The sequence below is a fragment of the Thalassophryne amazonica genome, chromosome 5, assembly GCF_902500255.1.
Source record: "Thalassophryne amazonica chromosome 5, fThaAma1.1, whole genome shotgun sequence".
In the NCBI taxonomy this organism is placed as follows: domain Eukaryota; kingdom Metazoa; phylum Chordata; class Actinopteri; order Batrachoidiformes; family Batrachoididae; genus Thalassophryne; species Thalassophryne amazonica.
In genome coordinates this window covers 123,212,268-123,224,892 of record NC_047107.1, presented here as the reverse complement: position 1 = coordinate 123,224,892, position 12,625 = coordinate 123,212,268, and the positions used below count along the sequence as shown (strand labels likewise).

The 12,625-nt window shown below is 41.4% G+C and overlaps 2 protein-coding genes across 2 annotated transcripts in view; both read right to left on the bottom strand.

Moving 5' to 3' along the window:
• dhfr (dihydrofolate reductase) overlaps positions 1 to 12,625 on the bottom strand; it is a 47,282-nt gene that overhangs the window by 5,994 nt on the left and 28,663 nt on the right. Inside the window, exons 7-9 of the transcript XR_004560918.1 lie at positions 10,305 to 10,310; positions 2,773 to 2,777; positions 2,601 to 2,614 (exon numbers count right to left, since the gene is read on the bottom strand). The gene's annotated coding sequence lies outside the window, so the exon portion shown is untranslated. The remainder of the gene's footprint in view (positions 1 to 2,600; positions 2,615 to 2,772; positions 2,778 to 10,304; positions 10,311 to 12,625) is intronic.
• Positions 4,587 to 6,524, bottom strand: ankrd34bb (ankyrin repeat domain 34Bb). The gene is made up of 2 exons (XM_034169612.1): positions 6,209 to 6,524; positions 4,587 to 6,096 (listed from the first exon to the last, which is right to left on the bottom strand). Exons 1-2 carry the CDS (start codon positions 6,409 to 6,411, stop codon positions 4,590 to 4,592), a joined length of 1,710 nt encoding a protein of 569 aa, XP_034025503.1. The 5' UTR covers positions 6,412 to 6,524; the 3' UTR covers positions 4,587 to 4,589.

Sequence of the window (12,625 nt, the reverse complement as noted above, 5' to 3'; positions counted from 1 at the left end):
CAACAAAATACTAGTGATGTGTTGGAGCGTTCTTTTGTTTTTCATGATTCCATAATTTTTTCCTCAGAATTGAGTGATTCCTTATTTTTTTCCCTCTGCTTGGTCTAAAAAAGTAACCATTACTGACTGCCACAATTTTTTTTCCTGATTTCTTATAGTGTTTCTTAAAGCCACTAAGTTGCCATTTGAAATGACTTTAGTTTTGTGTCATGTCTGTGATCTGCTTTTTTTCTTTTATAGTTATCTTTACAATGAAAGTGTTTGAAGAAATTTGTCCTAGTAGTCTGTGATGACTTTTTCACCTTTTTTCAGCATCATTATATGCAAATATTGCCGTTTTGTGCTTGTCCCACACCCAGACTTATGATCTTCAATGTTTTAAAATATCTCTGAATAAAATATCAGTAAAATAATCAAAACATAATTGGGGTATTCAATGTCATACAACTGTTGTGATTTTTTTTAAACAAAATGTAGTTGTCCCACACTATTGCTGTAATTTCCACAACAACAATAATGTCCCTTTAAAAAGTTTGTATGAAAGATTGTGTGGGTAGTTTCTATGGAGATAAACAGTAACATCAGAGCACATGTATATAGCGCCAAATCACAACAAACAGTTGCCCCAAGGCGCTTTATATTGTAAGGCAATGGTGTGGTGGAAATTACATTTACAAGGCCAATAGTGCCCGTAGTTAAAGAATCACCCATCAATGCATCACATTCACCCCGATGTCAGGGTGCTGTCATAGTACAAGGCGCTCACTACACACCAGGAGCAACTAGGGGATTAAAGACCTCGCCCAAGTGCCCTTAGTGATTTTCCGGTCAGGCTGGGCTTTGAACTGAGGATCTTCTGGACTCAAGCCCAATGCCTTAACCACTAGACACTCACCTCCCCCAATTTAAGTGTTTATACCAGGATTTAAGTGACTTTGAATGTGGCATGGTTGTTGGTGCCAGACGGGTTGGTCTGAGTATTTCAGAAACTGCTGACCTACTGGGAATTTCACACACAACCATCTCTAAGGTTTACAGAGAGTGGTCCAAAAAAGAAGATAATCCAGTGAGCAGCAATTGTTCAGGTTCATCTTCAACCACTTTTCCGGGTTCGGGTCACAGGGGCAACAGCTCCAGCAGGGGACCCCTTTCCCGTGCCACATTGGCCACCTCTGCCTGGGGGATCCCGAGGTGTTCCCAGGCCAGTGTGGAGATATAATCTCTCCACCTACTCCTGGGTCTTCCCCGGGGTCTCCTCCCAGATGAACGTGCCTGAAACACCTCCCTTGGGAGGCGCCTAGGAGGCATCCTTACCACATGCCCAAACCACCTTAGCTGGCTCCTTTCAATGCGAAGGAGCAGTGACTCTACTCCAAGCCTCCCACGGATGACTGAACTTCTCACACTATCTCTAAGGGAGACACCAGCCACCCTCCTGAGGAAGCCCATTTTGGCCGCTTGTACCCGCGATCTAGTAATATCCTGTCCATGAATATCACAAACAGGATAAGGCACAGGCATGACAAGGCGCAGCCCTGGCGGAAGCCAACCTCCATGGATGAAAATGCATGATGATGTCAAGAAAATGAGCAAACTGGTTCAATGGTCGACTGAGTGATGCCTTTATGTCAATATGGACCAACATCTCTGAAGACTGTTTCCAACACCTTGTTGAATCAATGCCACAAAGAAAGCAGTTCTGAAAGCAAAAGGGGGTCCAACCTGGTACTTGCAAGGTGTACCTAATAAAGTGGCCAGTGAGTGTACATTAATCACGATTTAGCCACATTGTAGTTAGGCCACTGAATGCAAGTAAACTAACTTGTAACAGTACAGTTATTGGCAGTGTTTCAGCAGTAATCCAGTCTACCACGTTGTAGTTATTTGTATCAAAGTTTTTGAGAGATACTTATTACCCCTCACAGACTCGGGACAGCTGTTGGGTGTCGATTTCTCCTCTGGGAAGCCTTGACTTAGACCAGGGGTTTTCAAAGTGTGGGAGAGTGAGCTCCCCCCCCCCCCCCCCCCCCTCCAGAAAACAAACGAACAACTGTGCCCCCCCCCCCGACACACATGCACAATTTCAATATCTTTGTGTTTCTTTTTATTCTTTTACACATCTTAAACACATTTTTAAAGTATTTGTGTGTTTTAAGGAACAGTTTATGCACTGACACATTTTACAGCATTTATATACATGTTTTAAAGAACTTCCTATTCTTCACACATTTTACACCCTTTTCAAACATTTTAAATGTTTTTAAAGAACTTTGTTTTTTTTTTTTTAATCTTTTGTCATATTTTAAATATCTTTTTTGAAACATTTAAACGTCTGTGTTTTTAAACGTCTTTGGCATAACTAACACATTTTAACATAAATAATAAGGGATGGGTATTGATAAGATTTTATCTATATCGATGCCATCGATTCCCTTATCGATACAGGTTTTCTATGTCAATAACATTTTATTGAGTCTTCAAGTAAATAAACATGAAATTGGTCACTGGATCCTTGATCTCTGGACATAAATGCAAATAAACAAAATCTGTAGTTTTTGTCAAAAGCATTTCTTTTCAGACATTAATGGCATAAATCTAACTCCATAAGTCTGAGCTGAGCTCTTACAGCCGGCTGTGCTGCAAGTCAACATCAATGTAATTAAATGTAAAAAAAAAAAAACATTTTAGTCTGTTGTGTGTTACAATGTTTGGAAAGAGGTGTCATTTGAGTTAAACGGTGATTTGCTTTGAAGTTATTAATTCCGGCCAGACTCTAACTTTACTCGGCAGAGAGCGATGCAGTGTTTGGAGCTGTGTGAACAGAACGGAGGACGATTCTCGTTTCTCATCTACAAGACAAGAGTCCCAGTTAGTGACTTTAATCTACACAAAAGTGACTCACGATTGACATCTTTAAATGTCTTTGAGAGGGGTTAAGAAGCAGACTTGTCGCTTCTGAAAAGCAGCAAAGCAATGAACCAACGAAGCAGCGGATCGGAGCACTGCTTCATTGTTTCATGCTTCAAAGCAGAGCTGTTACAGAAGCAGTTTATTGCAGACCTGCTGCAGGGTCTGCAATCCGCACAGTTTGAAAACCACTGATTTAGACTAAAACATACCAGTACAAGCTGATATAAACACTGTACTTAATTTGTAGGGACCAGGTGTCCTATGATTACCACATCCTAGCTGCTCTGTCAGCTGTAGATATAACATTACAGATGGTCAAGGACTTTGGTACGACTAACTACAGTGTGACTACAAGCTCCTGTCACAACCTGAATGGAAACTATTTCCAAAGACAGGTTTGTCTGTTTTCCTCAGAACGAAGACCGTTGTCAGAGGTTTTCGTGATCTTCCTGTGTATCTTGATGTACAATAAATACCAGGTTTACTGAAAGCAGCAAACAGCCCACTGTGATATACTTTATTGTGGAACATTGAATTTAGCAGTTAAATGTTGCCATTGGCAACTCTGTATTTGGTGATGAGCATACTGGGGAATAATTGAGCTTTTGAAGGATGCAGATTTGTGTTGGCAGTTGACATAAAAGGTTTGTCTGACAGAAAAGACCTGTAGCATTGCATTCACATGACAGACTTTAATGTAGATTTCTGCATATCAACAATTACTATACAAATGGAAGGAAGGAAATTTTATTTCCACAATGTGCTTATTAGAGAAGGTCAAGAAAAACTATTTATAATGATATAATAAATAAATCACAAACCAACACCTGCTGATCGACAGACAAAATACACGGAGGTGATCGATGGTACGACCTGTGTCATGTATGGCCTAAAAAATGTGATGTGAGGTTTTGTGTGATTCTTCAACTTTTATTGGCATGTATATTTTATCAGGGATATGGAGTGTACTTTATGTTTGAACAATTTATTTATAGTGTAGGAAAATCTGTTTATGAATTTGATTGTTTTTCACATTTATGATTATACCAATTACTTTAAAATTTGTATAATGCTTTTTAGAATTCAACTCGTTAAATAAAACTACTGATGATGACCCTGTACTTCATTTTGCTTTGTGTGTGTTAGAAATATTACGTAAATATTTTCTATATATTTTAACGGGTGTTTCAACTTTATTACAAATGTTAGCAGACACTTAAAATTGCATTTAAAAAAAAGCTTTAATTTAGACAAGAAAATTTAGTTTTAAGAAATTTCATAGTGCGAAATGTGATGTTTGATACATATTCCTAATATTCTGCCATATTTTGAATTTCTGGCAGCAGTAGAGGAAATGTTTCTGAATATATATATATATATATATATATATATATATATATATATATATATATACATGAATTTGCATAAATATGAATAGCGTAATTCTGGTTGATGAAATTCCAGGAAACTAAGTCTCTTCGGCTGCTCCCTTGTTTTCACTCAGGGTCTCCACAGCAAATCTGAGGTGGATCTGCATGTTGAATTGGCACCAGTTTTATGGCTGATGCTCTTCCTGATGCAACTCCACATTACATGGAGAATTGTGGCAGAGGTTGAGTTTGAACCGGGAACCTTCTGCCCTGAAACCAAGTGCACTAACCATTTAACCATTTAACTCTTTATTCTAGTGACCCACATGTTTCTTCAAAGTTGACCAAATATGTTAGTTGCTCATTTTGCATTGAATGGCGTCTCCACAGGATTTTCTGGGCATTTGGATCCTTTGAGCAAAGTGGTGCACAGGGTACAATTGGTTTTGATCCGGTCATGCCACCATTTAGTGTCTTCATACACCCACTCACTGGATATGAACCGGTGGGGTTGACCCCAATATTGGGTATAGGAGCATGGGGCTTCAAAGATGGCAGGTATCCAGGTCGAGTGTGGGAGATGTGATCTAGAAGAAGTGCCCCTGATCCTCTTCGTTCCAGTGAAACTGCGACCCGTCTCTGCGCCGGACTCTCCAGTGACTCTTTTGAGCCATACAGAGTGAAGGATCGGCTGTTGACTAGCCTGAGCTTTTCTAGTCCTGTTCTAGCTTCACCGCTGTTTTTAGAGCTATTATCCCGGCCGCGTAACTGTGGTAACTGGGAGTCAGAACTGTAGTGGTCAATACCAATGTTCCGTCGACGAACCACATTTTGAAGACTTGAAACATTCAGTTGTTGGAGGCAGTCAGAGGATTCTTTTCCCGCAGGGTTTGATTCACGGGGAAAAAGGAGACTTTCGTCTTGATGCAGGTTTGGGTGTGAGGCGGAATGTTGTGAACTTGCAGCACTGTCATATGACATCTTTCTACCAAGGGCCTTTCTGCCACTTCCACCTTTAGTTCCATTTCCAGACATGTTCTCTAGAGCTTTCAGAAGCCCAGCTGCATCTTTGACATCAATACTTTGGTGCCGTGATACAGTGGGAGTTCTTCCATGGAAACCAATGTTTTTGACTTTTAGGGTCAGCTCCTCCTCAGGTGTAATCTCAGTCTGGTCCTCCGTCAAAGACGAGGACTGGCACTGCTGGAGGAGCATGGAAGAACTTTTTGGCCACTGCTCATAGTGTAGCCTCTGGAAATTCAGCCTCTTGTCCACACCAGGAACTTGTAAAGCGCTAGGATTTTGGATTGGGGAACCTGGTTGAGATGGTACTAGGCCAGGACTTGAGCATGAACTCTGGGGATGCTTGAGACCCAAAAGAGGACTACCAGGTTGAGGAGAAGCATTTGCTGAAGACCCCTGTGGAGGCGTGCGCAACTGAGTCTCATATGGGGACATGGAACAAGATGACGACACGTATTGCAGTTGATCCTCAAGCTCAGGAGGTGGAGGAACATTGAGGTATTGTTTGGTCATCTGATGGCCAGATGGCAGTTTGTTGGTGGTGATTATGATAACCTCCTTACCGTTTGCCTTGCAGGCATCCAGAAGGACACTCAGGACATTCCTATTGCCTGAATTGACAGCATAAACCAGTGCTGATAAGCCTCGATGATCCTCCAGAGTTGGATCAGCACCACTGTTCAGCAGGAGTGACAGAATTTCAGCTCCAGCCTGTTCAAGACAGGCGTGCATCAAAGCCGTTTTCCCTGTCTTGTCCTGGATGTTTGGATCAGCACCATTCTCCAGAAGATACCTGTTGGAAGTACAGATCAGTCAGTTCACCTTAAAGCTTACAAAGTGGAAATCAGTAATCAAGAAAAACATTAAAATTATAATTAGATTTCACATATTTTGATAGAAGATACCGAACAATCTTGTGTTTGGGTACACTCTGTGTGTCGGCGTGGTGCGTCTTGCAAGCAACCATTAGTGGGGTCTCGCCAAGGTCATTACTTTCATTTATATAGGCCCCTCCCTCCAGAAGTAACCGAGTCAGACGCAAACGGCTCAAGTAGACAGCCTTCAGTAAAGAATTGCCGTCTGTCCGCACCTCTGTTGACTCGCTCATTGTGAGTATCGCAGCAGTGTGAACAGTCCGCTGTCAGGATGGTTACTTCCTGGTTCAAAGCAGCTTGAACTCGATACCTGGAAAAGAGGAAGCAATGGTTTAATAGTGTAGTCCAACAGGTGAACAGTGTTTGGTGGCTTTGATGTGGAACCGAGCCTCATACCTTTTTGGATCCAGTGGGGTTCAAACACCAGACCTTTCACTTTTGAGACCAACATTGTACCAGATCAGCCAAAGGGGAATTCCCCACTTTCCAACTAGTAGGAACGTCATTTCAATCTGGATTTTATGTTATTACATGTGCAAACCTTTGTTGGTTGGCAGTGGTAATTACATGGAAACTATAAAAGTACATGCAGGGCACCTACTCAAGACCCTAAAAGTCCCACTGGGGTGCCACACATTGCCACATCCACCACACCACGGAAATGCTTAGGTTTCTGGATGGCAACAACCCAGGCAGACAACTGGCTCATCCCCACCTCTTGAAAATAGCCATCTATCTGTTACAACCAGGTGAAAAGTAGGACTTCTCCCGCCACTGGGACCTCAACATGGAGGTACCTGCATCATCCCTAGAGAAACGCACCTATGGCCAAAATGTCACCGCTGATTTTTACTGACAATGCAAGTGATGCTCCTCATCTTAAGGTGCCCTGACACTTGGATGACTTTAATCTGGGCAGTTGCAGTTCCGATTGTTCTGTCTGAGTTATTTTCATTAGTTGCTTCCTCCAAACCATCAACATGTCTATTAGACCCCATTCCTACCAGGCTGCTCAAGGAAGCCCTACCATTAATTAATGCTTCAATCTTAAATATGATCAATCTATCTTTATTAGTTGGCTATGTACCACAGGCTTTTAAGGTGGCAGTAATTAAACCATTACTTAAAAAGCCATCACTTGACCCAGCTATCTTAGCTAATTATAGGCCAATCTCCAACCTTCCTTTTCTCTCAAAAATTCTTGAAAGGGTAGTTGTAAAACAGCTAACTGATCATCTGCAGAGGAATGGTCTATTTGAAGAGTTTCAGTCAGGTTTTATAATTCATCATAGTACAGAAACAGCATTAGTGAAGGTTACAAATGATCTTCTTATGGCCTCAGACAGTGGACTCATCTCTGTGCTTGTTCTGTTAGACCTCAGTGCTGCTTTTGATACTGTTGACCATAAAATTTTATTACAGAGATTAGAGCATGCCATAGGTATTAAAGGCACTGCGCTGCGGTGGTTTGAATCATATTTATCTAATAGATTACAATTTGTTCATGTAAATGGGGAGTCTTCTTCACAGACTAAGGTTAATTATGGAGTTCCACAAGGTTCTGTGCTAGGACCAAATATGTAGGACTGCTTTTTTGCATTTGCACAATATCTCTAAAATTAGAAAGGTCTTGTCTCAGTGATGCTGAAAAACTAATTCATGCATTTATTTCCTCTAGGCTGGACTATTGTAATTCAGTATTATCAGGTTGTCCTAAAAGTTCCCTGAAAAGCCTTCAATTAATTCAAAATGCTGCAGCTAGAGTACTGGCAGGGACTAGAAGGAGACAGCATATCTCACCCATATTGGCCTCTCTTCATTGGCTTCCTGTTAATTCTAGAATAGTATTTAAAATTCCTCTTCTTACTTATAAGGTTTTGCATAATCAGGTCCCATCTTATCTTAGGGACCTCATAGTACCATATCACCCCAATAGAGCGCTTCGCTCTCAGACTGCAGGCTTACTTGTAGTTCCTAGGGTTTGTAAGAGTAGAATGGGAGGCAGAGCCTTCAGCTTTCAGGCTCCTCCCCTGTGGAACCAGCTCCCAATTCAGATCAGGGAGACAGACACCCTCTCTACTTTTAAGATTAGGCCTTGGGGCAACTGTTTGTTGTGATTTGGCGCTATATAAATAAAATTGATTTGATTTGACCAATTTTATTCACTTTATACATGTTTCCCTTAGGCAGTATTATTAGACGGCATTGCTTAAATTTTCATTGCTACGCAGATGATACCCAGCTTTATCTAGCCATGAAGCCAGAGGACACACACCAATTAGCTAAACTGCAGGATTGTCTTACAGACATAAAGACATGGATCAAATCAAATCAATTTCATTTATATAGCGCCAAATCACAACAAACAGTTGCCCCAAGGCGCTTCATATTGCAAGACAAAGCCATGCAATAATTACAGAAAAACCCCAACTGTCAAAACGACCCCCTGTGAGCAAGCACTTGGCGACAGTGGGAAGGAAAAACTCCCTTTTAACAGGAAGAAACCTCCAGCAGAACCAGGCTCAGGGAGGGGCAGTCTTCTGCTGGGACTGGTTGGGGTTGAGGGAGAGAACCAGGAAAAAGACATGCTGTGGAGGGGAGCAGAGATCAATCACTAATGAGTAAATGCAGAGTGGTGCATACAGAGCAAAAAGAGAAAGAAACACTCAGTGCATCATGGGAACCCCCCAGCAGTCTAAGTCTATAGCAGCATAACTAAGGGATGGTTCAGGGTCACCCGATCCAGCCCTAACTATAAGCTTTAGCAAAAAGGAAAGTTTTAAGCCTAATCTTAAAAGTAGAGAGGGTGTCTGTCTCCCTGATCCGAATTGGGAGCTGGTTCCAGAGGAGAGGAGCCTGAAAGCTGAAGGCTCTGCCTCCCATTCTACTCTTACAAACCCTAGGAACTACAAGTAAGCCTGCAGTCTGAGAGCGAAGCGCTCTATTGGGGTGATATGGTGCTATGAGGTCCCTAAGATAAGATGGGACCTGATTATGCAAAACCTTATAAGTAAGAAGAGGAATTTTAAATACTATTCTAGAATTAACAGGAAGCCAATGAAGAGAGGCCAATATGGGTGAGATATGCTCTCTCCTTCTAGTCCCTGTCAGTACTCTAGCTGCAGCATTTTGAATTAACTGAAGGCTTTTCAGCGAACTTTTAGGACAACCTGATAATAATGAATTACAATAGTCCAGCCTAGAGGAAATAAATGCATGAATTAGTTTTTCAGTATCACTCTGAGACAAGACCTTTCTAATTTTAGAGATATTGCGCAAATGCAAAAAAGCAGTCCTACATATTTGTTTAATATGCGCATTGAATGACATATCCTGATCAAAAATGACTCCAAGATTTCTCACAGTATTACTAGAGGTCAGGGTAATGCCATCCAGAGTAAGGATCTGGTTAGACACCATGCTTCTAAGATTTGTGGGGCCAAGTACAATAACTTCAGTTTTATCTGAATTTAAAAGCAGGAAATTAGAGGTCATCCATGTCTTTATGTCTGTAAGACAATCCTGCAGTTTAGCTAATTGGTGTGTGTCCTCTGGCTTCATGGATAGATAAAGCTGAGTATCATCTGCGTAACAATGAAAATTTAAGCAATGCTGTCTAATAATACTGCCTAAGGGAAGCATGTATAAAGTGAATAAAATTGGTCCTAGCACAGAACCTTGTGGAACTCCATAATTAACCTTAGTCTGTGAAGAAGATTCCCCATTTACATGAACAAATTGTAATCTATTAGATAAATATGATTCAAACCACCGCAGCGCAGTGCCTTTAATACCTATGGCATGCTCTAATCTCTGTAATAAAATTTTATGGTCAACAGTATCAAAAGCAGCACTGAGGTCTAACAGAACAAGCACAGAGATGAGTCCACTGTCTGAGGCCATAAGAAGATCATTTGTAACCTTCACTAATGCTGTTTCTGTACTATGATGAATTCTAAACCGACTGAAACTCTTCAAATAGACCATTCCTCTGCAGATGATCAGTTAGCTGTTTTACAACTACACTTTCAAGAATTTTTGAGAGAAAAGGAAGGTTGGAGATTGGCCTATAATTAGCTAAAATATCTGGGTCAAGTGATGGCTTTTTAAGTAATGGTTTAATTACTGCCACCTTAAAAGCCTGTGATACATAGCCAACTAATAAAGATAGATTGATCATATTTAAGATCGAAGCATTTAATTAATGGTAGGGCTTCCTTGAGCAGCCTGGTAGGAATGGGGTCTAATAGACATGTTGATGGTTTGGAGGAAGTAACTAATGAAAATAACTCAGACAGAACAATCGGAGAGAAAGAGTCTAACCAAATACCGGCATCACTGAAAGCAGCCAAAGAGAACGATATGTCTTTGGGATGGTTATGAGTCATTTTTTCTCTAATAGTTAAAATTTTATTAGCAAAGAAAGTCATGAAGTCATTACTAGTTAAAGTTAAAGGAATACTCGGCTCAATAGAGCTCTGACTCTTTGTCAGCCTGGCTACAGTGCTGAAAAGAAACCTGGGGTTGTTCTTATTTTCTTCAATTAGTGATGAGTAGTAAGATGTCCTAGCTTTACGGAGGGCTTTTTTTTATAGAGCAACAGACTCTTTTTCCAGGCTAAGTGAAGATCTTCTAAATTAGTGAGACGCCATTTCCTCTCCAACTTACGGGTTATCTGCTTTAAGCTGCGAGTTTGTGAGTTATACCACAGAGTCAGGCACTTCTGATTTAAGGCTCTCTTTTTCAGAGGAGCTACAGCATCCAAAGTTGTCCTCAGTGAGGATATAAAACTATTGACGAGATAATCTATCTCACTTACAGAGTTTAGGTAGCTACTCTGCACTGTGTTGGTATATGGCATTAGAGAACATAAAGAAGGAATCATATCCTTAAACCTAGTTACAGCGCTTTCTGAAAGACTTCTAGTGTAATGAAACTTATTCCCCACTGCTGGGTAGTCCATCAGAGTAAATGTAAATGTTATTAAGAAATGATCAGACAGAAGGGAGTTTTCAGGGAATACTGTTAAGTCTTCAATTTCCATACCATAAGTCAGAACAAGATCTAAGAAATTATTAAAGTGGTGGGTGTACTAATTTACATTTTGAGCAAAGCCAATTGAGTCTGATAATAGATTAAATGCAGTGTTGAGGCTGTCATTCTCAGCATCTGTGTGGATGTTAAAATGACAGGGGATGACAGGGCAGCTGTCCCTCCTAATGATGGGATGGATGCCTTTCTTGATGGCTCCCTTGATGACTCTCCTGATGACGTGAATGACTCATTACCATGAACAAAAGACTGAAACTCCTTTGACCTGAGTACCCCATTGTAAACAGGGGACAAAGTGTGTCTCAGACCCCTCCCCGGTTAAGGCTGGGTTTCAAATGTTTCACAAAGAATGCCTCCTTGACCCCTTTCTCAAACCATTTCTTCTCTCTGGCTAATATTTTAACTTCCTTGTGCTCAAACGTGTGGTTAGTGTCTTTAAGGTGGAGATGAACTGCAGACTGAGGTCCACTGGCGCCCTCTCTGCGGTGCTGGTATAGTCTTTTGTGTAAAGGTTGCTTAGTCTCACCTATGTAGTGTTCGTTACAATTTTCCTGACATCTGATAGAATACACTACATTGCTCTGTTTGTAACTAGGGATCATGTCCTTAGGGTGAACTAATTTCTGTCTCAAGGTGTTAATCGGTTTAAAGTAAACTGGGATTTTGTGCTGTCTGAAGATCCTCTGTAGTTTTTCCCCTACTCCTGCTAAATAAGGGAGAGACACTCCTCTTCTTCTTGTCTCCGTCTCCTGTCTATCTGGTCTCTTTGTTCTCTGGGACTTCTGCACTTTGTCCAGGGACCATCGTGGGTACCCACATACTGTGAGGGCTTTCCGGACACATTGTTGTTCTTTAGCCCTTCCCTCTGCAGTTGTGGACACCTGTAGGGCTCTGTGTTGAAGCGTCCTGATCACCCCGAGCTTGTGTTCAAGGGGGTGGTTTGAGCCAAAGAGCAGATATTGGTCAGTGTGAGTTGGTTTTCTGTAAACCCCTGTCTGGAGCTGCCTGTTCTCTCCAATCGTAACATCACAGTTCAAGAAGGCTAAATGGTTGTTTCTGGAATCCTCACGTGTGAACTTGATGTTGGCGTCCACCGAGTTGATGTGTTCTGTAAAGTCTTCAACTTCCTGTTGCTTGATTTTAACCCATGTGTCATCAACATATCTGAACCAGTGACTGGGAGAGATGCCCGTGAAAGACGTCAAGGCTGTCTTCTCCACTCGCTCCATGTACAGATTGGCCACAATGGGGGATACCGGAGACCCCATCGCACAACCATGAATCTGCCTGTAGTAATTCCCCCTAAACAGGAAATATGTGGTGTTGTGACAGATCTCCAAGAGTTGGCACATGTGGTCTGGTGTGAGTTTGGTCCTTTCAAGTAGAGACACATCC

What these genes read in the sequence shown, in the direction of transcription:
- ankrd34bb (XM_034169612.1), bottom strand. Translation starts at nt 6,411, where the DNA reads ATGAGCGAGTCAACAGAGGTGCGGACAGACGGCAATTCTTTACTGAAG. An exon ending in CCCAAACACAAGATTGTTCG is followed by an intron (nt 6,097 to 6,208) that starts GTATCTTCTATC and finishes TACTTCCAACAG; the next exon opens with GTATCTTCTGGAGAATGGTG.